The sequence below is a fragment of the Coenobita brevimanus genome, chromosome 71 (genome assembly GCF_032717465.1).
Source record: "Coenobita brevimanus isolate Jiangsu-jjx chromosome 71, ASM3271746v2, whole genome shotgun sequence".
NCBI classification, from domain to species: Eukaryota; Metazoa; Arthropoda; class Malacostraca; order Decapoda; family Coenobitidae; genus Coenobita; species Coenobita brevimanus.
The window spans coordinates 56,171,168-56,198,405 of record NC_137024.1 but is presented as its reverse complement, the minus strand read 5'-3'; the positions used below and the strand labels follow the sequence as shown (position 1 = coordinate 56,198,405).

Sequence of the window (27,238 nt, the reverse complement as noted above, 5' to 3'; positions counted from 1 at the left end):
TAAAAAATATAACCTTCTTTGCCACAAACAAATCTTCTCCATGTCACCCTGTCCTTCGACGTTTGGATGCCCTTCCTGCAGCTCACACCACCCCTCCCTCATACATCTCTCCATCCTATCCCTCCAGCACGTCCTTAGTCTCCTCCTTCCTCCTCGTAAATAAAGAGACAAAACGCCTATCATTTGCCCTTCTTTGCCACACACAGGTTTCTGGATGAGTCTCCCCGTTGGCTCATCGTCCATGGGAGATTTGAAAAGGCAAGCAAGACACTGGACAAGGCAGCTCGCTGGAACCACGTCACCCTTCCGCCCCAGGAGGAACTACACGCACTTATGCATACTATTAGACAAGAGGTGATTGCCAGGGGTGTATGGATAAAATACACACACACACACACACACACACACACACACACACACACACACACACACACACACACACACACACACACACACACACACACACACACACATACACACACACACAAAGCTATGAGGACCTACAGTACATTTCCTCATGCATTCCATCAAACAAGTAGTGATCTGCAGGGCTGTAGGCTGCACAATATGCTCCTTACACACACACACACACACACACACACACACACACACACACACACACACACACACACACACACACACACACACACACACACACACACACACACACACACACACACACACACACACACACACACACACACACACACACACACACACACACACACACACAGATACAGTTAGCAGAACGTATGCACTTGAGAGTAACTAAACGTCATCAAATTACCTTCTGGCGCTGTTTGAAAGCACTACACAAAATAAATATAAACTTTCCCCGGGCAGGCCAACATGGGAAAATCCGGAGTGGAGAAACAGGAGGCGAAGAGAACCTACAGGGAGAAGGTGATCCACTTCCTCCTTCATCTGCTAATCCTCTTCAGGTAAGTTTTATGAGGGAGAAATTTAGAGGAAACGCAAATGAAGCATGAGCAAGTACCTATGCATTATTTGAACTATTTTTGAGCTTTGCTCGTTGTACAGTCAAGGACAAAATTTCGTCTATTAACCACACAGAACGCAAAAACTCTGCCTTATGTGTCATAATTCAAGTAGTGATAATTGTAGCAGCAGCAGCAGCAACAGTAGTAGTAGTAGTAGTAGCGGTAGCAGTAGTAGTAGTAGTAGTTGTAGTAGCAGTAGTAATAGCAACATCAGCATCAGCAACTGAAGTAGTAATAGTAAAAGTAGTAGCCCCAGGTTCATCTGAAATGTGAACCCAGAGGACTGCAGACTCAAATTGGCCTCCTCCTGCAGTCCACCAACTTCCGTTCAGAGGGATAGGGTTTAAGCTGAGGAACGTTTGTAGAACCAGACAGTGGAACCTGCAGATTATACCAGTGCCACAGAGTGAAGGCGTCTCTCTCCAGGATCTATAATTCAAGAAATTCCTTCCTTGCCCCCACAAAATCAACCAATTTCTCATCATCATGTCCATCTATGCCTCAAGAGATTCCTGATGTAACAGTAGCTCATGATGTTTGGCTTCATAACAAAACCCTTCCATTGCTTAGTGTTCCTTTTCTTCACCACTTTCTTCTTCTTTCGTCCCACAGAACACACCAACTGCGCATCATCACTTGCATCCTGTGCCTCAAGTTCTTCCTGGTCTCTCTCATCTTTTACGGGATGTCCCTCAATGCGGTCAACTTCAGCGTCGACCCCTTCCTGTATATGGTTCTCTCGGGCGTGGTCGAGGTGCCTGCCTACTTGGTTTCGGCGCCCATCGTGGCCCGCTGTGGGAGGAAATGGCCCAGCATCGTTCTCTACTTCATAAGCGGAGTAGTCATTGTGGCCGTGGCATTTATTCCTTCAGGTATGGTTGGGGAAGTTGGAGGGGGTGGGGGGAATTAGCATTTGTTAACCCCTGTAGTTTGGTAGCGTATATTTTTTTAGCTTCTATCGTGGCAGTTTTTCTACGTTGTATATGGGTCTTTCTCACTTTTTCCTGCCGGCCTCGGCTGGCTGGAGGGCGTGATGGACGAGGAGGGAGCTTTCCTGCACTACTATTCTTATCTTTAGCTCACAGAATTAGATATCATAGTCATAGTCTTCTCTGTAACCAACAGCCTTGAAAGGACGATTAGACCTGTTGCTGTTTGCTATCCTTCGTATTCTTTTACAAACAGACAGAGATATAAATTGATAAATAGACAGACAGACAGATAAATGGATAAATAGACAGGCAGAAAGATAAACAAACAATCCTATTCGCCCAATCTTTTCCCTGGCAGATATGAAGGTGCTGGTGCTGGTGATGGCACAGGTGGGGCGTATGTGCATCAGCGCGGCCTTCCAGATCCTGTACCTGTACTGCGTGGAGCTCTTCCCCACTGAGGTGCGCCTTCAGGGCCTTGGCTACTGCACTATCCTCTCACGCATCGGCTCCATGATCTCACCATTCATCACAGAGCTCCTGGTTGGTATATTCCAAGCACGTCAGGGCCTATTCACAGATACTCCACGGGTCTAGTCACAAAATACTCCATGCACATACATCTAGGTTCATTCACAAATGCTCCACGCACGTACGTGCATCTCGGTTCACTCACAGATACTCCCCGAACATATATCTGGGTCTTAGGTCTGAGTGCCCTGGTCTGGCCGCGCACACACACACACACACACACACACACACACACACACACACACACACACACACACACACACACACACACACCAGCACACATAAACACATACCCAAGTCCATACAAACACAAACACACAAGCCCTCACAAGTAAACACACACACATATATAAACAAACACACACACACGTAGACTTTCACACAAACACACAATGTCTCTCTCTCTCTCTCTCTCTCTCTCTCTCTCTCTCTCTCTCTCTCTCTCTAATCACCCCCATCTCTCCCCAGGGCCCGGTCTACCCGTCCGCCCCCTCTTTGGTCTTCGGTCTGGGTGCCTTGGTCGCTGGTCTGGCCACACTGCCGCTCCCGGAGACCCTAAGCAGAAAATTGCCAGACACCATCGCGGACCTCGAAAATAAAGCCTCGGAACTCATAAGGTAAAAAAAGAAAAAAAAAAAAAGAAAAAAAGAAAGAAAGAAAGATGAAAGAAATTGAAGAAAAAAGACAAAAATGATGCTGGTGAGGATGATGGTGATTTATTTATTTGTTTATTTATTTATTTGTTTATTTATTTATTTGTTTATTTGTTTGTTTATTTGTTTATTTATTTGTTATTTATTTGCAGGCTGGAGAACTGTGGCGCGGAGAAACCGGAGGAGGAAGGGGAGGAGGCGATGGAGGACGAGGAATCTGAATTGGCCAAGTTGAGGGCGTAGGGCAGGAGGAGCTTCTCTCTCTCTCTCTCTCTCTCTCTCTCTCTCTCTCTCTCTCTCACCATAATTCCCTGCCGTTAGCCTCTTTAATCCCATGACATTTTTCGAAGATTTTTATTTTATTTTATTATTTAGGATGTATTAATGACAGGAAAATTTAGGTCTCCCTATTAAAAAAAAAAATCTTTCCTTAAGCTGAGGAAATTTTTCTGAAGATAGGAAGCTTAAGATTATATATATTTCATCGGAGTGAATGGGTTAAGTAATGTAGGTGAGCATTTGTATTATTATTATCATTATTATTATTATTGGAAAGTTGGTGAGAATGATGATGGGTTGAAAGTGATTATTATTATTTTTATTATTATTATTATCATTATTTTTATTATTATTATTATGAAAAGCTAGGGGAGACTGGTAATGAGTTGAGAATAATTATAGTACACCTAGTGTCCTTCACCTCCACCAAGCCAAATTATGTACTAAGTTATATATATATATTTTAAAGCGCCATTTTATGCATATCAGTGAAAGCGTTGTGATAAATAAGGAGGTACGTAAATAGCGCTCCACTAGACACTCACCTGGCAGTAGCTTGTGTGTTGTGGGGAGGGCCCAGTCTGCCGGTGTGGGCTTGGCTGTAGCGGTGGGGGCAGGAGAAGAATAGATGACGCAGGGTAGACAGTGCTAAAGCTGAGCCGTTCCCCCAACATATTAGAAAACGTCCCGCGGAGTGGAAAGGGAGAGCTATAAATGAACCGCCCTGTTGTTAGTATATACCGGTATATGTCCTATATTTGCACCTCTCATTATATATTAACTCATGTGCTATATGTGTTAAGTTCGATATTATATTTGTTGTAGTTAGTGACACTGTAGACCATCGTGATTTTTTTTTTTTTTAATTATTTTTTCTGTTCCGTATTTACTCTAACTTGGCCTAAAATTGCCATCTCTCCACCTTGAATGCTGAGCCGTAGTCATAGATTAACTCTAGTATATGATGCTAGTCACGAGGAAGTGCTGTGTAAAGGATGTAGAGCCATAGTATTTTTTCTTCTGCTGCTGAGCGACGTGAAATAAACTGCATCAAGGACGAAAATATAGGCCAAGTTAGAGTAAAAACAGCCTAATAGTCGTATTTAAATGACCATAGATAGTACGTAACACTTCTTTCTTTGCGATTTATTCTGCCCCATTACATCTCAGTTTCCTCCTGTATGTTCCTGATGAAAAATAGATCAATATTGAATAGACAGAAATTGCTGACCAGGGAATATAAAGATGTAGGACGCAAAATAAATCGCTTAGGAAGAGGCGCAACGAACACACCTATTCCACCCATGACCCTGAATGTGAGACCAGTGCCACCTACAGTAATGCATACCTACTTAATTTGTAAAAGAATGTTGTTTAAAAATTTGACATTGTATTTAGCGTTTTATATCGACTGTTTTTCATGTTTTATTGTGTACTGTCCTCTATTTTTTCATATATATTTTTGTAGTGGATGTTCAGGAATATTAGAAAAACTCTCATGCTGCAGATAATTAAAAAAGAAAAGAAAGAAAGAGAAAAAGGAAAGAAAATTAAGCATATTTGGAGAACTCTCATCTTGTTTATAAAAAAAAAAAAGAAAGAGAAAGAAAGAAAGAAGTATGTAAGAAAGAAAAGAAAGAAAGAAAAAAAAGCATGTTATACTCTTTTTTCTCTAGCTTGGCCAAAAATTTCTGCTTCCTTATCACGAATACTGAGTTGTAAAAAAAAAAAAAAAAGATGAGCACTGGAATGTGATCCTAGTTGAAATAATGAGCCATGGATGTGATTTAGAGCTGTAGCATTGTCTTTTTCTTTTTCTTTTCTGTCCCTGAGCTACGTGAAATAAACTTGGATATGTTATAGAGCTGTAGCATTGTCTCTTTTTCTTTTTTTCTGCCACTGAGCTGCGTGAAATAAGCTGCAGAAGAGCGACAATCTTGGCCAAGTTAGAGTAAAAGAAGTATAGTTACCTGATACCTTTTTTGTTAATTAGTACTCACCTGTTTCCCTTCAGACCTCCCGATGCTGAAGGGTTTAAAAACTGAGAGTATAGAAAGCTTTGTAGGTAATTAGTGTTAAATATCCTCAGTCTAAAGTTGTGAGGATAATTAATGTCAAATATTCTCAATGTGAAGCTGTGAGGATAATGGTGAATATTTTCAGTGTGAAGCCGTGTGGATAATTACCGTAATGTTAAATATTTTCAGACTAAAAATGAGTATATATTGTTAATGTAAACAACTCTCATCCTACTTATAAAAACTATGAAGCAAAACATAAATAATAAGCATGAGATAAACTGTGTTCCTGGAGCGAAGGCATTTTTTTAAAGTTAATTCCTTATGTGCTTAATTGGGTTATATGCCAGCTCTCTGCATTAAAAAAAAAAAAAAGCCAAAGATGTTTCCTCTGAAGGTATGGAATAAATAACACCAAAACTTTAAAAATAATTACAATAAAAAAAAGGTGAGGTCTCCATGAACTCCCCTTCCTCCCCTCCCTCAACACGCCACTTCTCCACCTTGAATTGTAAGCTGTAACGGGAGATGAGGACAAGAATATATGCTAGTCACGAAGAAGTGGTGCATGTGGAGAGGATGTAGAGTCACAGTATTGATTTATTCTGTCACTGAGCCACGAGGAAAAGGTTGCAAAAGGACGAAAGTTTCCGCCAGTTTAAAGTGAATGACCTATAGGCTCGCTTGGGTGGCACTGCAGGTGGCACTGATCTCACAGCTGACGAATGACTACCAATCTGTGAATGAATCTTTATATGTACTATAGATGCCTGTTGTACTGTTTTGAAAATAATTTGAATTGACATATTAAACTGAGTGAATAATATTTCTTGTTTTCTTTTCTTACTGGTGTGTCATAACTGCCAAATCAGATATTTTTACACACACACACACACACACACACACACACACACACACACACACACACGATATAGAGGCGTTTGGGAACAGCGTCCATATCTGTTGTCATACAAGAGATGAGACAGCATATCGACAACAGCCTGGTGTCACTAAGCTACCTGACGAAAGATAAAGCTGGATTACAGGTGTAGAGTAGGCAAATTAAGTTTCCGAATACCGTACGTCATAAGCACTGATATCACTCCATTAATAAAGAGAGGATTTTCATTGAGTCCTAAATACTGAAGTATGCAAATAAACTACCAATAAAGCTGTAACTATGAGGACTTTGCTGACAGGTTATGGGAAGCGACAACAGACAACCATATTAACCACTGAATGGACGAGAGCAGTATAAAGCCACTGCAAAAGCCATCAAAATCAGTGAATAGGGTGAATGTAATGCCACTGCAGAAAATAAGGGACGTAAGCCACTTCAAAAGCCATGCAAAACAATGAATAATGAACCTAAAAGGCACTGTAAAAACCATTATAACAAGTCAATAAGATGAACAAAACGCCATCGCTAAAACCACTAAAACACGCAACTACATCGAACATAAAGCCACTGCGAATTAGGTAACTGGTAATCGCTGGCAGGTTACGTAAGGCGACACCAACAAGAAGCCAACGTAACCCTAGACGCAGTGGGTTGCGGCGAGGGGCTTGTATCAGATAGAGGGAGGTTATGTGGTCTATGCGTAGCGTTTCGTAGGCGTCGTCCCACTACGAGGCACATACGAAGAAATCGGAGCCACGACGTAAACACAAGTAAGTGGGGGAGATTATACAGTACAGGCCATCTCAGGTTAATGTCTTTTTTCTTTTCTTTTTTTTGAGTATTTACAGACACACAAGTAAAAAGTATATAGCATTTCAGGGTCTGGCTTGTAAAATATTCACGGATAAATTAGAATCACATAAATACCTGTAAATTAAAAGGATGATGGAGATGATCTAGTGCATGCTTTAAAAAATATTCAGAGGACTAATGAGAAATATGTACAGAGCATCTCAAGGCATGGCTAATAATATATTCATGTACAGATTAAACACACACACACACACACACACACACACACACACACACACACACACACACACACACACACACAAATATGAGTTAGTTCAGAGGTTTGGTAATACTATCTCTAGTTTTTTCACCTTAACCTGGGCCAGATATTCGTCCTTTTGCAACTGTTATAAAAGAAAGAGACAACACTACGATTCTACATCCATTCCATAGCACTTCTTGTCTGGTGCAATGTGGCTGTGTTTATTTCCTGTTGTGGTCAAGCATGCAAGATGAAGAGATTGGAATTTTGAGCCTAGTGAGAGTGAAATGAATGTAGTACACACTTATCTAATTTCTGAGAACTAATAGAAAGGTACAGATTGTATTGTGCTACCATCTGCTTAAAAAAAAAAAAAAAAAATTATCAATGAAGAATTAATTATAAAAATGTACATGTTATCTCTTGTTATCTGTAAATACGTATAGAGCGTCTCGCCCTGTTGTCAGCAAGAAAATAAAAGAAAAAGATAAAGAAAAAATTAATCCACGTCGATAAATGTGAGTGCAAAGGTTGGGGATGATCGAACCAGATAACATTTCACAGTCACTCACCGCACACCAATCGGACAGTTTCAACCGGGTAAATATTATACCCTGTTTACCTGAAGTTGGCCCAGAGTTTAGTCCTTTAGCAGCTTATTTTTTCATGTAGCTGAATGAAAGACAACGCTACAGTGCTACATCCTTTCCACTGCACTACTTCGTGACTAGCATCATATTCTAGTCTTGTTACAGCTCGACATTCAAGATGGAAAGATGACAATTATTTTAGGCCAAGTTAGAGCAAGAGGAGTATAGTAAGTGTAAGAGAGATAGGGGTTTTTAAGGACGTATGGTTAAAACTAAGTCAGTGAAGGTGTGAGAAATAATAGCAGTAGTAGCAGTAGTAGTAATGGTGGTGGTGGTGGTAGTAGTAGTAGTAGTAGTAGTGGTAGCATAGTGGCCCCAGGTTCATCTGAAATGAGGAACCCAGTGGAGTGCAAGCTGAAGTTGCTCTCCTCCTGCATTCCACCACCCTCTCTCTCTTTCTCTTTTTTTTTTTTTTTTTTTTTTTTTTCCGGCGGGTAGGACAGGGAGGTAGTTGAGGGACGTTTACATTTTCTGGCAGCTGCACCATTCGGTTATATCAGTGCCACCTCGTGAAGGCACCGAAAGATACAAATAACATACAAGGTAATAAAAAGGTGCATAAGTGGTACTGAAGGGCGTAAATGTAGATGTTTATTTCCATAAGGCAGATTCAGGATTCCCGGGGCTTGAATTGTGAGTGTATGAGTATGTGGCTCATTCAGGAGGGCAGACTTTCTTTTCTGCTTTTTTTTTTTTTTTTCCTGGCTCTGTGGACCTTACCTCACCCCACCCTAGTTTGGGAAAAGAATCTGGATGAAAGTGAAGAGGATGATGATGATGATGATGAAAATATTGGAGAATTCGCCGAGAAAATGGCGTTAGGAAATGTCCTTGACCACCTAGGACATGACCCCTGTGCTCATTTGCAGCGACTTACTAAATAAACAAGTAAATAAATGAATAAAAAAATGGAGTTATAATGAGCGAAAATGCTGAGGGAAGTACAAGTTGACAAGCGACTCAAGTACAAGGACAAATGTGGGGAGGAGGGGGAGTACGTCGTATCGTTGGTGACTTGGGACTTTTCGTATCGCCTCTTCGTTGCCGATTTATGTTACCGTCTTGCCAGGCATTAATTCAAGATATATCGACATTCAAAAAGTTCTAAAATGCTCACAAGTAAACAGTTAAGTGTAAATATGCATTAAGATCGCTTATAGGTAGGAGCTTTTATTAATACCGTAGAAGAGAATAATAACTTACCATATAGAAAGATAAATTTGTCAGGAAGATTGTTGCAAATATTGCTTAAATCAACAAGAATACGACTGCGAGCATTGTCAGCATCAGAATTACCAAGAGAGCCTGTTCTGCTATATAACTGCTTCCGTTCAGCATCAATTTCTAACATCCAATGAATAGACTTTTAGAGAAACTCTAGGTGTTTCTTTTATCAGAATTTTGGCGATATTTTGGAAACCTCAACACTTCCTAGCAATTTCCCCTGGGATGCTTTACGTTCAGCGGGATTTTAGCGGTTTTTAAGAGTGAGTTTAGCGATATTTGTGGCTTTGTATTTGGCAGTACTTGTCAACGTGGGGGTCAGTCACTCAGTTGATACATATGTGTGGTGAGGATTGTTACTTTGGTTCTTAAAGAAGTGACCGTGTGAGATTCGGTATATTTAGCAGGAATGGGATACTGATAGAGTAAATGGATTAAAAGTTTCTGTATTTTTATCATGCAAGTGGGTTACTTTGATTACTAACCCCTTAATAATTTATTATAGTATTTTTATCATGTTAAATCACCCCTCAGTATTATCATCATGGTATTTTTTTTCATGTAAATAGATTATAAGTGACCCCTTAGTATTTTTATCATTTATTTTTTGCTAATGATAATAAGGCGCGCAAATGTGGATGTGTATATATGGCGTCAGGATTCCGGGGGACTGATTGGTGAGTGAGTGTGTGGCCCATTCATCTGGCGCATAACTGGACTGCAGGCTATCCCGTGGTATTTTAATAATTTATTTTTGTTACAGTCGACTTCATGCGACAGAAATGGACCACCCTCACAATTTGAATGCTGTGTGGTGATGGCTTGAAATTCAGTGATCATCATTTATGGAGCTGGAATGAGTCTCCTTGGTTTCTAGTCAAATTTGCCCTCCAGTCCAACTATACCTAGCCATGGAGTTTTGGATCTTTCTCGGGTTAGGACAAACGGACTATACCAGATACTTAAGGCGAGGGTGACCAGCCTCACTAACCCCTGAGTTGCATTATTAGAGCAACAAACCTCTCAGCCTCCCCTCGGATGCAAACCTTGGTGGACCTCATCGGGTTGTAGCGCCTGAACCCACTAAACCACTAGCATCATTTGGTCATATAGTTACTACCCAAAAATAAATGGCGTCTAGGTTTACAGGAAACCATTTGGCTTGTTATTCGGTGTGGCACTACATCAGGAGAGTGGATGGTGAGCCCCCCCCCCAAACTACCACTACCAGCGATAATTGAAATAAAAATGGAGATGAAAAAAAACGATCATGACTTATCTGTGAGCGGAGGAGTTCTTGCTGATAATGGTGAACAAGAGCGTATTGTTTTATGCTGATGAACATTCCCAACCTCTTACAGTTGTGCTAAGGCCAAGTGTAGTCAAAATGGAGGGTCGATTTAACTAGTAACCAAGGAGATGTACACGACTTATTTGTGGGTGGAAAAGTACTCAGTGGAAACAAGAGCGTAATATTCTAACCTGACATTGATTCCTGACTCCTTTCAGTTGTTATGGCCAAGTGTAGTCAGATTGGAGGGTCGAATTGGCTAGTAACCAAGGAGAAGCGCTCCTCTCTTATGAATAAACCTGGCAAAAAGGACCCATTACTTTACAAATAAATAGTAAATAGATAAATAAATAAATAAAAGGAATAAAGAGTTAGATGTCATGATGCGCTTAGCCGTGGAGCTCAGGCCTTTGAACCTGTGACGGCTTAATTCGTTCACTATCCGGCGATACAACGGTGCTGCATCATCCAGGTTACCACAGTTACCTCCCCCGGTTACTCGAGTTACCATCCACCAAAAGAGTGATTGGCATAGGCAAGCGGGGTCAACAATACTGTACTTTTTATTCTGACTTGGTTTGGTGGCAGACGGGAGCTCCCATCCACTCACTTGATGTAGCGCTGCCTGTTTCTTCATGTCTATCATTCTTTTCCTGTATCTATCCTCCTCTATAAATTGCCATCTCTCCATTCTGAACCCTTGATTTTAGTAACATTGACACTAGAATATGATGCTAGTAACGAAGAAGTGGTATGGGACGGATGTAGGCATAATAATATTCTGTCACTATGCTACGTGAAAGAAATTGCAAGTGGACGAAAATCTGGGCCAAGTAAAGGTGAAAAGAGTATAATTATGATTACAGAAATATAGTTGTGAATTATATCCTTGTCATATCCTAGTTTTTTCCTGCCGCTCAATAATAATAATAATAATGATAATAATAATAATGTCTGGTTAGTACTTGGATGGGTGACCGCCTGGGAACACCAGATGCTGTTGGCATAACGTTCTCCCTACGTGTCAAGTGGGGTTGGTGGAGGATTAGTGCCCCTCCCTGTAATACAATTAACTCTAAGCCCTTGGCCACCCCGTTTGGGATACATGGCGTCTGGCAATGAATGATGAATAATAATAATAATAATAATGATGATAATAATAATAATAATAATAATAATAATAATAATAATAATAATCGATACAGCAACGTCTGAATGGAATATGATACAAACATTATCTTTTATGCTATATGTTATCTTTTCATGCTATACAATCTTTTCATGCTATATATTATCTTTTTATGCTGCATATTTTCAAGTAATATATCTTGTATATTATATTTTCGTCATACATGATCTTCTTCATAGTTTCTTCTAAGAGGTTCTGTAAGAAGCCACAGAGTTTAAAAGCTGAACTTGTAGGTCACCATCATCATTACAGATATAAGTGGCCGCGCTAATTATGTCTTAACTCTAACACTGACACCACGGATTATATGTTTATTTATCTATTTATCTACAGTATTTATTTATATACGAGAAGGGTGCTCTCCATCCACTCACTCGATGTACGTGCTGTTCTCAGGTGACCACACAGTAATAAGTCAAACACTGTAACCCTCAAACTCATTTACTACTTTGGGTGGTAACCATAGCCAAAGGACGCCCGGTGGTCTAGTGACTTCAGGCACTCCAGCCGAATGGGGTGATTAGGATTTCTTGATAATTTAATGCCACTCATGGTCTCGTGAGGCAGGTCACCATAGCCCTAAATGCCAGGAATGAGTAGCCTAGCCCCGGGCCCCTACGCTCCTGATACTGCAAGAAAGGACTGGATGGTGAATGAAAAACAAATGAATTTAGGTCTGATTAATTCCGAAGAGAGAGAGAGAGAGAGAGAGAGAGAGAGAGGGAGAAAGGGGGGGGTACAATTATCAACAATTATCACCCACTCTTTGCTGAGGCACAAGGAATCCGGCATCCTATAAAAAGAAAAAAAAAAAAAAATACGCCTCTGTTCTTATCTGTGGCAGTCACAGTAGGACGCGAGGATGTGTCCTAGATGGCGTAAGAGGCTTCGTAATGCCTCTTACATCGCGATTTATTGTTATTATTGTTGTTGTTGTTATTATTATTATTATTATTATTATTATTATTATTATTATTACTGCTTCTACTACTACCTTATCATTATCATCATCATCATCATCACCTAACCTAACTCACCTAACTGTTTTCTTGTACAGAGGATGAGCAGAGGCTAAACTGAACCTAATCCACCTAACCTAACCTAATCCAGTCTAATCTAACCTCACCTAAATGCTGTCCCCTTTTTGCTACAAGTTAGGGAGGCTGAACAGAGACCCAAGTTAACCTAATCTAACCCAACCTATCCTAACCCCTAACTTAACAAATGACGTTCCTTTGTTGCTTCAGGCTAGGGATGATGAGGAGACAACTTGAGCTATTCCTGACCTAACTTAACCTAATTTAACCTAACTTAACCCAACTTAACCTATCCTGACCTCACCAAAGTGTCTTCATCTTGTCGTCCGCAGGTGAGGGAAGATGGACGGAAATCTCAAGACCACAGATGACCTCCTCGCTGTACTAGGCACGGGCAAGTGGAACATGCTCTGTTTCATCGCTGTTTCGCTATGTAAGTGTGTGTGTGTGTGTGTGTGTGTGTTTAATAGATGTCCCTGTATGTATGTAGGTATGTGTGTGTGGTGTGTGTGTGTAGAGGGGAGTCAGCTGGGTAAACAAATGGTAAACACGACTGGGAGGCAGGTGTGTTAAGAAGCATTTAATGACTCTCTGCTCGTAAATCTCAAATAGGCATTACCTGCCACGGATATAATATCAGTAAAACAGACGTCAGAATTAAGTTAGAAAACCGTGGTGATAAAAAAATAAATAAATAAATAAAAAATTCTTAGGCTCCAAAAACCCACTCTTCGCTGCCTAAACTCGTCTGTCTTCCGCTAGAATAAATGCTAAGGTCATCCAGAAGGTGGGGGGATAATTAGCACAGACACTGAGACCTTTAGACTTCTGTATCTCACTCTCAGATGAATAAAATCGTCTGGATTACTCTGGAACAAATGTACAGTCGTGTCTTGTGGAGGGTCCGGCAACTACAGGGAAGAAATCTGAAATGTAACAACTCTGAAGCACAAAAGTAGTACAAGACAATGTAATAGTGTGTAATTAGCCAAGCAAGGACATGTAATACAGTCGTGCCAAAAATCTAACCTATTTAATTTTTTTACAGACGAGAGCATGAAGTGGGAGGGGTGGCTGGAAGGGGGGTGGGGTGGGAAGAAGTGGAAGTGGAAGAGGGGAAGATATGAAAATGAAGCCAAACAAGAGAGAGAGAGAGAGAGAGAGAGAGAGAGAGAGAGAGAGAGAGAGAGAGAGAGAGAGAGAGAGAGAGTGAATTACACTATACATGTATATTCTAGTGTTATATTTCATTTTCACTCCACTGCCCCTTCTCAATATCCAGTGTCTTCTCTCTCCACGTATTAAACCCTTAATAGAATAAATAAATAAATAAATAAAACAGAAACGGGAACGGTGAACAGATCTGCGTGATTCTCAAGGGACGATTTATTATTATTGCTATTATTATTATGATTATTATTATTATTAAAGATGATATATATTTTTTGGAAAGGTTAGATAATATCTTTTATTATCCCTTTTAATACGAAGAGTGTTTCCTAAACTGAATAAAATATTGTAAAGATTGAAAAATTTAAAATAAATTGATTTCCTAGTTGAAGGGAATAACAAACTTGCATTCGATCGTGCCTACCATCCACACCAAGACAATCAACAACAACAACGTCAGCAATAATAAAAACAGCAACAATAACAACAACAATAATAAAAACAACAACAACAACAACGTCTTCATCTACGCACAAGGAGCAAACACAAAACAAAAGTACCAGCATCGCAAAAACATTCAGCTCAGTTCAACAAGGGCCGCCCCCAAACAGGAACACTGAGACTTGGCGGAGTGTCAGGTGCCAAGGAATTACGATAAATATATAAATACATTTCTTTGTCCTGTTCATTCCCTGCGGATCTTTTGTGTGCTGGTATTTCTGTGTCCAGTAACGCTGGGAATAAAGAAATCATCCACTCGTGCGTTTTTTTGTTTAGTAAATCAGGGAGTAAACAAAGAACTTCACTCCAGCTGTCCTTTAATTAACGATAAATGTGCTCAGTAAAGCTAGGAATAAAGACATGATTAACTCCAGCAATTCATTACTTAAAAATATAATTGTGTTCAGTAAATCAAGGAATAAGGACATCTAGGATACAATGAGCATCCATTAAAAACATAATTCAACACAGACGATGAAAAAGTTTGAATACCGAGAGACGAATACGACACGCTTTTTCTAACCTAGCGGTGAATTCTAACTCCTTTCAGTTCAGTTGACGATCAGAAGTAGTCAGACTGGAGGGTAGATCTGACCAGTAACCAAGGAGACTCATTCCAACCTCGTATCTAAGACTCATATCGAATTTCAGGCAACCACGATTTGTAATTTAAAATGCGTGAGTTACCCAGTTCGGTCAGGTATAACCAAACAGACTATAGGTTACAGGGGAAGGGACGGTGGGACATTAGACATGAACACATCTGATAGTAGTAGTAGCAGTAGTAGTAGTAGTAGTAATAGTCGTAGTAGTAGTAGTAGTAATAGTAGTAGTAGTGGTGGTGGTGGTAGTAGTAGTGGTGGTGGTAGTAGTAGTAGTGGTGGTGGTGGTAGTAGTAGTGGTGGTGGTGGTGGTAGTAGCAGTGGTGGTGGTGGTTGCTGCCGTAGCCCCAGGTTCATCTGAAACGTGAACCGAGTGAATTGTAGATTGTACGAGCCCTTCTCCGGTAGTCCACCCTCCTCCTCTCGGGGAACAAGGAGGGAGTTGAGGGACGTTTGTACAACCAGGTAACTCCACCACCCACTGTATATCGGTGCCACCACATGAAGGCATCCCTCGTCCAGGAACAACATATCCGGTAGTGGAGGGATGCAGTACGTGTAGATGTCTCAGCTCTTGCGTCTAAATCAGTAGTTGTCAACTATTTCAACTTCTTGGAAAATTTCTTGATATATCTTTGGTCACCTTTCACTTTTTCTCATAAACGTCACCCATAAGAATAATGACAAATTACTGTAAATAATTCTTTATGGATGCAGAGAACAACCTCATTATCAGCAGCGTAGCCAGGTTTCCACATATGGAGGAGCCAAGGTGGGGCCAAGATCTGTTCTGCGGGGGAGGGGGAAGGAAAGGGGTCAGTGCCTCACACTGTGCACACATTAATCAGTCCAAAATTTCAAATAGGATGCCTGTAGACTGACGGGTAGGTGGCATTACTCGTATACTGTATTTTAATTCTGAACAACTAGTAATTTTGATATACATAATTAAATATCATGCTGTACTATCGTCGCAACACCCCCTATACTGTACTCATTACTGTACCCTCATTTCTGTACCTCATCGCTCCCATTTACTCCCATTACTCCGGCAGGGCTCGGCCTCATCCCACCCCAGGCGCTAAGCGGTGCCTTCCTCAGCCCAGCCCTCACGCCCACCTGCCGCCCACCCGCCCACAGGAACATCACAGCAGTTGCAGAGTAAGCCAACACCACTTCTGTTTTAGAAATCCTACAGGAGTAGTGGAAATTTTGAGTCCTCTGTGATTTTTTTTTTTTACTCTGGTTTTATTAATACAAGACTCCTTTCATTTATAGCATTGTTCATATTACCTTTTGTATTGGGTCCAGTCTAACCTGGCGAAGACGTGTGTGTGTGTGTGTGTGTGTGTGTGTGTGTGTGTGTGTGTGTGTGTGTGTGTAAGATGATGATGATGATGATGATGACGGTGATAATAATGATGATGATGATGATGATGATGATGATGATGTGTGTGTGTATGTGTGTGTGTATGTGTGTGTGTGTATGTGTATGTGTGTGTGTGTGTGTGTGTGTGTGTGTGTGTGTGTGTGTGTGTGTGTGTGTGTGTGTGTGTGTTTAATTATCTTCCATGATTCAATGGCAGAATAAGACATTAGTAAGTTTCTGCGTCCTTTCAATAGCATGTCGTGATTAGCTCCATATCCTGGTCACAGGGTATTGTTCTAGCTAATCATTCGAGACAGAGAGACAAGATTTTAGGCAAAAGTAAGAAGGATATTGATAACTTTGATACCTCCTCTTCTACATTATTTACATCTAACCTTAAGAGAGTCGTATTTTAACAGGTAAGAGTGTTGTTGCTTTTGTAGTAACTGATGCTGTAGTGTGTGTACGTGTCAGGGTATGGTGAGGCGGTGAAGGGGCAGTCAACACGGGAAAGCATTAGCAAAAACAAAGTGGAATAAAAGCATTAGGCGGTTGGATGAATAAAGCAGTAGTGGGTCAATAGAATGGTAATGTAATAGACTGAATTTAATTGTTGCAGTGATTCTTGCAGTGCGAGTATCTGGGGGGGTCTGGTGAGGTGGTGAAGGAGCCATGCTCACTTCAGGTAGTTGCTAAAATTAAGTTGTTCTTTAGTTGGTTTCAAGAATTAAGCATCTAAATGGTAATATGAAAAGTGGAATGGTAATATAAAAAACTGGATTGTGTTGTTTCAGTGACTCATGCAGTTACACGTACTTGGCGGAGTCTGGGGAGATGGTGGAGGAGCCCTGCACAGAGTGGGACTTTGACACCTCGGTCTACTCCTCTAGCATCACCGCAGACGTACGTACAAAGAAACAACCACCTTCCCAGTTCCCTCTGAGGATAATTTACGACTGGCGAAATACAGTGGAAAGCCCTATCTCTGCTAGTGCGTGTTTCAGATGTTTAGATTTTTCCGCCATGTATTCGTCAAATTTTGGGAAGATTCTTGTGTCTCTCTCTGTACTCGAACGTTCACCAAAACATGACACTTCCATGTTATCATAAATAGTCCACTACTCAGGGTTTTATATCGTAATGACCCTGAACTATTTAGCATCGACTCGGTACGGAACAATCGTTATAAGAGCTCTTGAGTAATTGTTGATAATCTTGTTTCATATTTTTCTTACTCGAAAAAAAAAAAAAAAATCAGTAATTCGAGATATGAGAAAGCCGGGTAATAACATAAGGTCGATTCTTAACCCAGTCCTTTATTACTGAAGAATATGCATAGAATGAAAGTCACTGCGTACGGTGACCTCATTTTTTTTTTATTCTAGCTACCACCTAATTATCTCATTCACCTTTAAGAAAACGTCTAGTAGTAATGAGGCTTAGATACTATTTATTAATCACTTTAGCAGCATAACATCTTTTTAGACTTCCAGGTTCTGTTGTTGGGTTGGGTTTTTGGACTGAGTTAACAGTGTCGAAATTGTTATATATAGCTTAATACTGTGTGAAATGGGATTGATGAAGCTGTTCCTCTCCCCCTCCCACATATAGTTTGGGCTGGTGTGTGGGCGGGAATACCTGAGAGCCACATATACCAGTATTTTTATGATTGGCAACTTCATCAGTCCTGTCCTGGGGGGCTACTTGGCTGACAGGTGAGGGGGCTACTGTGGGTTACTTGACTGACAGGTGAGTGACAGAGGGTTACTAGGGCTACGTGGCTGACAGGTGGGTGAAAGGAGGGCTACCAGGGGCTACTACTACTGATATCCCAGGTAGTTTAGTGAATGATGAACCTATTTCGGACCTCAGTTATATAATCACTAGTTTTAATTAGACCTCCAGTTTAAGATGCACCATACCAAGCCTCTCTCAGCTTACCAATATTAGCCAGTAGAGGAAAGTGAGTCGTAGAGGAGGTGAAACAGACGAATTTGTGTGTGTGTGTGTGTGTGTGTGTGTGTGTGTGTGTGTGTGTGGAGGCACGTGCAATAAACCAAGCTTCTCTCAGGTTAGGAATATTAGCCAGGAGAGGAATGTGAGGCGCAGAGGAGGTGAAATATGCCACGAACTTTTGTCCTCACGTATACCTCGAACCGTCGACGCAGGTATGGACGCTGGCCGGTGGTGGTGGTGTCCTTGGTGGTATTTACATTAGGGGGAATCACCATCGTCTTCCTACATAGCTTGCCACTTATCTTCATAGCTCGCTTCCTCATCGGCGCCTCCAACCTCCCCACTTTCTACGTCCTCGGTGGGTAAAGTTCCAGGTGTTGTTATCTAATCTTCTATATTTTTAAAGATATTCACCTACGTTTCCCTTGGCTGCTGTATCTACCTTAACTACCTTTCTCTCTCTCTCTCTCTCTCTAACTTGCCCTAAAACTGCCATCACTTCACCTTGAATACTAAGTTGCAAGGAGAAATGAACATTAGAATTTGATCCTAGTCACGAAGAGGTACTATAGAAAGGACGTAGAGCCACTGTACTGTTTTATTCTGCCACTGAACTAAGTGAAATAAGCTGCAAAAGGACAAAAATCTGGACCAAGTTAAGGTAAAAGGACTATAGGACGCAATTTCTTGTAATGAGTAGAATATCGCAAAACACCCTCGTCGTTTTACCTGGCGGTCGGTCACTTTATTTTATTCTGTCATACGAGAGGTGGTTTTATTCAGCTGGGGAAGAACCAAGGCCAGCAATAATTAACGCATACTTGGTTTTTCTCATTCTGGACTGTTGTGATGGTAGAAGCAAGATTTTTTTTGTTTTTTTTTTAGCATGTCGAGAGGTCATGCTGAATACCATTTAAAGTCTGTTTTAACGGAATTCAAATAATCAGAGTGTTCCCTACCCCAGCGTGGGATCTGACCCGCGTCCTTTTGAGACAGCAGATCACTCCTTTAACCACCTGACCACCGCCTCCCACATTTGCTGACCAGTGCACCCCCCCCCCCCTCAGCGATGGAGGTGTGTGAGAACCGGCTGCGTGCTGTGGTGGGCATCGTGGTGGCGCTGCCGTGGGCGCTGGGCACTATGGCGTACGGAGCGGTGGCCTACCTTATCAGGGACTGGCGATGGCTTCAGCTGGCCTGCACGCTGCCCAACCTCATCATCCTGCCTTTACTTTGGTCAGTGCAGAATCCTGTTACATGCGTTTCCTCCTTTTGAACACTCAGGATCAGACACGCTAATGTGGAACGTCTTTAATATATAAGCAAACTTTTGCCTTAGGTTTAGAGATGCTAGAGTGGCTTTTTAAAAATATATGTGAAAAATGTCGACCAATTTTATTCTGCCAAGTTGCTAAATGACAATCATAAATCAAGGCTTGCTGGCAGCTCGTCGTGATTCAATGCCCCGAGCAGTTTCTCAACGGTTTTTGTTACTTATGCAGACTCAGTACTAAGAGAATACCCTGAGAGGGATAATGGATATAGTTTTTCCTTTTATCCTTTGCTGCCATGAGATTGTTCATAAAGTCATTACACTCGTCTGGCAGTAGCAAGGGTCAAGTATCCAACAGCAACGCTAATTAGGCATTTAAAAAAAAAAGTTCAGGAAAATAACTTGGTAATTTTAGACTGAAAAATATTGTTTCTTTTATTCCCCCAGGTTCGTGGACGAGTCGCCACGATGGCTAATGGTACGGGGTCACCACGAGAAGGCCCTGAGAGTGCTGCACAGGGCTGCCCGCTGGAACAAGGCCACGCTGCCCCCAGACACGGAGCTTAGGGCACTTATGGAGAAGATCAGGCAGGAGGTAAAGCATTATAGTTATTTATATTAGGTGGAAAGGAGGTGGGGAGAGACGTTATTCGAGTATGTAAGGGAGGGTGGTTTGTAGTGGAGAGAGAGGGGTAGTTGCTGTGAAGGAGAGAAGGTGCTGAGGTAAGTGAGGGAGGGTGGTTTGTAATGGAAAGAAGGGTTGTTCTGACTGGGTGATAAAAACAGAGCATTCGTGGATTAGTAAGTAGTGAGGTAATGCATTAATGTTCTATGCATCAAGTGGGAGTGAAATGGAGAGGTGAGATCCAAGAGTAAAGGAGGGTGTTGGTGTGTCGTGGCATGAGGGGCTGCAAGGGTTTTTAGTAGGGACAGATAGAAAAACAGATAGGTAGATAGATAGAGACGGATAGAAAAAGGCATGCTAGATTTCACACAGAGCAGCGAGGTGTTGTTGATGTCTGGACAGTGAATGCTGTTGCGTCAAATTTCCCCTGAAATGCTTTTAGGGTCATTATGAGTAGACAGAAAAATGCAGGAAAGAAGTTGTGACGTTTGTAGTGTGGAGGGTGGTTTAGCGGAGCATACAAAGATCAACATTACAGGATGGTGTGGTCATGTAGATCGACTGGAATTCTGAAGACCGATCAAGAGCTGATGAGTTGAAAGACGAAGTAAACAGAGGTTATGAACAAGGTGAGGTAGATTATGAGGCAAGATGGCGTGTTGTGGAAAAGTGAGATTCTTACCGACTACGGACAAGTACCTGCAAACTTTTTTTTTTTTTTTAATTGAGTTGGCTACGCATAAAGAGTTCTTGAATATCAATTATTTTTGAACTACTGCCAACATTCCCATGAAAACTTCCATTTATATTCTTCTCATTTACAAAAGAAGTTCGTATGATTTCCTTTGGGTCAAACAAAGAAGTGGATCATTTCGGCTGACTGTAGAAATATGAGTAGACCATTTTGCAAGAGCTCAGAGGGTATATTATAGTGCGTTTACTCGAATCTGACAAAGATCTTTAATTCCTTTCAGCTCAGTTATTGACCAAATTTAGTCAGACTGGGGGATTGATCTGACTGATTAACCCAAGAGTCTCATTCCTCCTTCATAATAAGGCTCATCGAAGTTAATGCAATCACAGCTTAGTATTCAAATTGTGACAGTGACCCAGTTCTCTCAGATAAAAATGTACCAACTACAGTATGTTTGTGAATGATAGGAAAATATAAAGTCCATATGTCCATCCTTTGTTCGCCAGCCAGTTCAGCAGAGTAAAAAAAAAATAAAGTACTAGATATACCATTTTTTAAAATGCTGGCCAATTTCACTTAGCTGACAGAATCAAAGGTCGCTGGTTGATAACATTTTTGAGTAGTTTTGACACTTATCTGTCATTGAACAAAGTCACATGTTTGCTCTTCTGTCTTATCATTATTAACAGCATGAATAAGTAGGTGTGCTTATGGTCCAGAGAGGCAGGTAATATCCCCCTAACCTTGATACAAAAGTGCTTTCCCTTCTAGGTTGATGATTCCGAGAAGCCACTGACGAAGGACAAGGAGGAAGAGAAGAATCGGGGATGCAGAAGGTTCCTCTCAGTCCCTGACCTCTGCAGGTAAACGCAAAGAAATAGAATAAACAAATACACTAAGAAATCAATATCTAAAGCGTTAAAAAATAATCCACACCTGCGATGAACCTTGATTAGTAATGTGTCTCGTTATTAGAGCCTTTGCAATAACAGGAATTATAATAATGACGATGACAATGATGGTATAAAGAACATTCTCCTTCACCGTCGCCTATTTCCAAGCTTTGCATAACTCAGCCAAACCCACCTTTACCTTGGCTTACTTAAAGACTTGTAATCTAATCTTCTTTATCATGGTCTGACTTTTCTTTTTTCCCATTATTTTTTCGATGCAGATCTTCCCTACCCTCTCCCTCGGTTCTCTCTTCTGTCATGTTCAAGCTTAATCTACCTTTATTAAATGAGCCTCAATCTTCCTAATAATACTTTTCCGTCCATATAGATTTTCAGTTTCTTAAGCAAGCTTGTCCTTATAGGTTGGGTGTCTGATCGATGTTTCTCCTCCACTTCCTCCACTTCTTTTTCTTCTCCTTCTTTCTTTCTCTCGTTCTTTCTTCTTCTTCTCCTTCTATATTATTATTATTATTATTATTATTATTATTATTATTATTATTATTATTATCATCATCATCATTATTAACATTATTAATATTATTATTACCATTATCATTATCATCATCAACATCATCACCATCATCATCATCACCATCATCATCATCATCACCATCATTATTCTCTCACAGGCCAGGCGTCAGACGGGTCACGGTCATCATGTGTCTCAACTTCTTCACCTCCTCCATGGTCTTCTACGGCCTCAACCTCAACGGGGCTAACCTTAGCACCAACCCCTACCTCTACCTCGTGCTGGGGGGCCTGATGGAGGTGCCAGCGTACTCCCTCACGGCGCCCCTTATCTCTCGCCTCGGCAGGAAGAAGCCCACGGTCGCTGGCTACTTCCTCTGCGGTGCCGCCATCCTCGCTCTTGCCTTCATACCGATGGGTTGGTTTGTGTGTGTGAGTGAGGGGTTTGGTTTGGCTTGGCTGGGTGGCTTTGGGTTGGGTTGGGTTGGGCTAGATATAGTTTGGCTGAGTGGGTTTGGTGTGGGATGGGTTGGGTTGGGTTAGATTTGGTTTGGCTGGAAGGGTTTGGTGTGGGAGCGTTGGTTTGGGTTGGGTTAGATTTGGTTGGTTCGGTATGATTTGGTTGGGTGGGTTTGGTTTGGGATGGGTTGGGTTCGGTATGGCTGAGATAGGTTAGTTTGGACTGGGTCGCGTTAGGTTAGGTTGGGATGGATTGGGTTAGTTTAGGTTTGCTTTGGTTGGGATGTGTTAGGTTGGTTTGACTGGGCTGTGTTAGGTTTGTTTGGTTGGTTAGGTCAGAGTAGGTTTGGTTTGGTTTGGTTCCGGAAGACTAGATTAGGTTACATTAAGTCAAAACCGTGCAATCAAAGTCTTTATACAAGTATTATCCTCCAAAATGATACACAGTATTTATGCAAGCTTCACGTATTTAAGGATAAAGTGAACTCCAAATGTCACCAATTTTGCAAGTGTGACCTGGCCAGATGTGACACTTGTGATCGGCAAAATGAGCTCATTGTTATTATTGTTATTATTATTATTGTCATTATTATTATTATTATTATTATTAGTAGTAGTAGTAGTAGCAGTAGTAACAGTAGTAGTAACAGTAGTAGTAGTAGCAGAAGTAGCAGTAGTATCATCATTATCACCACAACCATCATCAACCTGGCCTCCAAGCACCACCACTCCCGCAGATGTGTTCTGGCTGGTGATGACCCTGGCGATGCTGGGCAAGATGTGCATCAGTGCCGTGTATCAGATTCTCTACGTGTACATCACAGAGCTCATGCCCACGGAGGTCAGAATACAGGGGTTGGGGGCAGCTAAGGTCAGCTCGAGAATAGGCTCCATGCTCTCCGCCTATGTCACTGATTTGATGGTAAGTGTGTGTGTGTGTGTGTGTGTGTGTGTGTGAGAGAGAGAGAGAGAGAGAGAGAGAGAGAGAGGATGGGTTGGTTATGGTGTGTGTGTGTTGTGAGGGGGAGCGTCTAGGGTTTGTGTGTGGTGTAGGGATAGTGGGGGATTTTGACAGGTGGAGGGATAGTGGGGGATTTTGACAGGTGGAGGGATAGTGGGGGATTTTGACAGGTGGAGGGATAGTGGGGGATTTTGACAGGTGGAGGGATAGTGGGGGATTTTGACAGGTGGAGGGATAGTGGGAGATTTTGACAGGTGGAGGGATAGTGGGGGATTTTGACAGGTGGAGGGATAGTGGGGGATTTTGACAGGTGGAGGGATAGTGGGGGATTTTGACAGGTGGAGGGAGAGTGGGGGATTTTGACAGATGTGTGTGTGTGTGTGTGTGTGTGTGTGTGTGTGTGTTTGTGTTTAACGGCCATGCCACGTTGAGTACACCGCTTCCCGTCCGATCAGCGAAGTTAAGCAACCTTGGGTCTGGTTAGTACTTGGATGGGTGACCGCCTGGGAACACCAGATGCTGTTGGCATCCCTACGTGTCAAGTGGGGTTGGTGAAGCATTAGTGCCCCTCCCTGTAAAACAATTAACTCTAAGCCCTTGACCACCCCGTTTGGGATACATGGCGTCTGGCAATGGATGGATGGATGGGTGTGTGTGTGTGCGTGTGTGTAATTTTGGATGGTTATCAATGGAGTGAGCACGAGCGAAGGTGAGGATAACTCTTTCTGAAAATGAATTCATCTTATTATTTCCAGCGTTAAGATACAAGGTGAGACGAAAATCTGGGCCAAGTGAGGACAAGAGAACTATATCTACGCACCCTAAACTGAAATACTCCTATCTTTGCCAGGGTCAGGCGGCAGGATGGGCCCCTTCTGTGGTCTTTGGAGGGATATCAGTGTTGACAGGGGTGGTAACACTGTGGGCGGCGGAGACTAAGGGCATGCCTCTCCCTGACACCATCTCACACATTCAGAAGGGTGCCAAAACTTCTGAAAGGTGAGATCAGTATAGTGCTTTTTTTATTTTTTTAATTCTTACCTAATGAAGGTCCCTAATCCGTTTCAGCTGAGTTGATGGCCAAGTGTTCGTTATTAATTCTCTACAGTTGAGTAACGTAAAGAATCAAAGTAATATTGGAAAAAAAATATTTTATACAAGAAAAGTATTAAGTTGGGAGACCTGCTCATTTAAGGCTGAAAGCGCATTTTTTTTTTTTTTTTTTTTTTTTTACCTTTTGTCTTTCTATAGAATTTTTGGGTGGATGTGACTATGTGTGTACAATACTTAAATGTTCGGCAGATTTTCACTGGAATTCTACTGAAATTCAGCTCAGCTTCAGCCACTTAAGGAACTGTGGCTGTGGTTATTAACTTTATCAGTTTCTGAACAGAGTATTATTTGCAGGAATGGAGAAGGCGCAGATGAAGAGATGGTGAATCTGAAAGGCTCCTGCCCGGGACCTGATCCTCCAGCAGTCTGAGGTGCAGCTCCGGACTGGGACCTGATCCTTAACCCTTATTCATTCTCTAGACTAGACTTAGATTTTACAAACAAGAATTGCTCAGTCAGAAATGTACAAGTAAAATTGTTCATATCGCAGCTGTCAGATACAGCATTATCATATTCATCCCTATCATCAGCCTGCATTATTCAAAGCACATGTTAAGTCCTCTCCCGTAAATATTCACTCGAATTTATTACATTAACTGCTCACTTATTCCATCCTCATTTTTTAACAGTAGCCTAAACGTCGTCCTCGCTCAACCACTCCATTAATGGGTGACCAGCTTGTTACCTTGGTTATTTATCAAGCATCCACTCATAAAAGAACACTACTTTTCACGTCAAGTTCCTGTTAAATACGGTACGTTTTTCTTTATTCCAAAACTCTTACTATTTCATTTAATATTATATCCAACTCTAGTCCTCTCAATTTCACTTTAAGCAACACATAATTTTTGGCGTACATCCTCTATAAGCTTCAGGGATATAAATCACTAACTCAGTGTTTTTTTTTTTTTTCCGAAGAGAGATGCAGATTACTTTACATGTTGTTGTTCTGTTTATCAGAGCCTGTTCATCACGTTCCATCCATTCCTATTTTGTTGCCCTGTGATGGTGTGTTAATCTTTGTTTCAAGTAGGTACTGTGGTAAATTTTATAACAGTATCCTCTATCCAGGTCTCGGCACTCAGGGGTCTACGATGTTATTAAATTTAATAATGGTTAGTTCAAAGCTCCCCGTTTTAAGTCTATGCTCTGGCAAAACAAAACACCGATGTCTTTACTCAGTCCCGCAAAATATCACATATATACTGTTTCGCGCCCGAGTGGAAAAAAAAATTGTTGCAGTGTATGATTTTGAGAGATAATATATATTTTGAGGTATGTAAACCCTATATTTTTCCCTCGCAGTTTTTTTTCTTCTACCGTGCAATAAACGTACCATGCAACAGACTGCCTCTATGTAATGCAAAGGTGCCTATGGGGACGTGAAAGTGGCGTTGTAATTTCCTTGTGGTCTCAGGTCTGGATGAGTGTTTGATCTTAGTCACCCAGCCGTTAGCTGTTTATGAAAGACGTCCCTCACCTCCCTCCCTAGCCACCGAAAGGAGGATGGTGGATTGCAGGAAAAAGACAAGTTCAGCTTGCCGTCCACTAGGCTCACATTTCAGATGAACCTGGGGCTACTACCACTACTACTACTACTATTACTATCACTACTACTACTACTACTATTTATTTTTTAATGCAATAAAAATCAGTAACTTTTTCTGTTAATTTACTGGCTGATAAAACTGACTAGCAACCAAGGAGACGCAATCCTACCACACAACTAAGGGTCATAGACGAAAACAAGTATAGTGTAAATCAGTATCAAACCAGAAAGAGAGAGAGAGAGAGAGAGAGAGAGAGAGAGAGAGAGAGAGAGAGAGAGAGAGAATAAAAAAGAAAATCAATAACAGCAGCCATACAATAATATCCTGGTTTTCAATATTGCAGTCAGATTTTGAATTTCCCTCTACATAATAAATTTCTCCAGATCGGTAACCAATGAACTTATAAATGCCATGAAAATCTACACATTACGGTGGCGAGACCTAAACTACCACATCAGAAACATGAGATGATGTGATGAAGGTAAGATAGTGCTTGTTAATTATAGAGACACAAGGGTAGCCTGCTCCATATGGGGACTACTTTGGAATAACACCTTGACTCTGAAACTGCTGACCCTCTTCACTGTCGTCCAAATCCCAGCATGACAGTGGAGTTAAGTGATGACAAATAAACGCGTACAGCTTCTCCTCTACTCCTTTTACCTAAACTTGGCCTAAATTTTTGTCTTGTTGCAACTTATTTCGCACAGGTCAGTGGCACTCCCAGACGATCCAAAAAATGTATGTTGAAAAAGAAGTATGAATGTAACTAATCATGCAGATG

At 41.3% G+C, this 27,238-nt stretch overlaps 2 protein-coding genes and 1 non-coding gene across 3 annotated transcripts in view; all 3 read left to right on the top strand.

The window, feature by feature from the left end:
* Window positions 1-6,225, top strand: part of LOC145406893 (organic anion transporter 3-like) — a 28,542-nt gene extending 22,317 nt beyond the window's left edge. The window contains exons 8-13 of the mRNA XM_080278009.1: window positions 207-354; window positions 844-941; window positions 1,614-1,873; window positions 2,292-2,476; window positions 2,933-3,081; window positions 3,270-6,225. Of these exons, the coding sequence (XP_080134135.1) occupies window positions 207-354; window positions 844-941; window positions 1,614-1,873; window positions 2,292-2,476; window positions 2,933-3,081; window positions 3,270-3,360 (931 nt within the window). The 3' untranslated portion in view covers window positions 3,361-6,225. The remainder of the gene's footprint in view (window positions 1-206; window positions 355-843; window positions 942-1,613; window positions 1,874-2,291; window positions 2,477-2,932; window positions 3,082-3,269) is intronic.
* Window positions 6,226-9,628: 3,403 nt separating this feature from the next.
* Window positions 9,629-25,274, top strand: LOC145406785 (organic cation transporter protein-like). Its single transcript, XM_080277882.1, has 13 exons — window positions 9,629-9,668; window positions 13,093-13,193; window positions 16,089-16,194; window positions 17,197-17,305; window positions 18,014-18,117; window positions 18,571-18,716; window positions 19,426-19,594; window positions 20,079-20,226; window positions 21,722-21,813; window positions 22,533-22,789; window positions 23,568-23,752; window positions 24,642-24,790; window positions 25,199-25,274. The coding sequence occupies exons 2-13, from the start codon at window positions 13,103-13,105 to the stop codon at window positions 25,272-25,274; spliced, it is 1,632 nt and encodes a 543-aa protein (XP_080134008.1). The 5' UTR covers window positions 9,629-9,668; window positions 13,093-13,102.
* Window positions 24,201-24,319, top strand: LOC145406997 (5S ribosomal RNA). The gene has a single exon (XR_013898661.1). It is a non-coding gene; the product is annotated as a 5S ribosomal RNA (ribosomal RNA).
* Window positions 25,275-27,238: the final 1,964 nt, after the last annotated feature.

Coding starts and splice junctions, on each gene's coding strand:
- LOC145406785 (XM_080277882.1), top strand. CDS start 13,103: ATGGACGGAAATCTCAAGACCACAGATGACCTCCTCGCTGTACTAGGC. Junction 17,306..18,013: donor CCTCTAGCATCACCGCAGAC/GTACGTACAAAG, acceptor TCCCACATATAG/TTTGGGCTGGTGTGTGGGCG. Junction 23,753..24,641: donor CCTATGTCACTGATTTGATG/GTAAGTGTGTGT, acceptor TATCTTTGCCAG/GGTCAGGCGGCAGGATGGGC.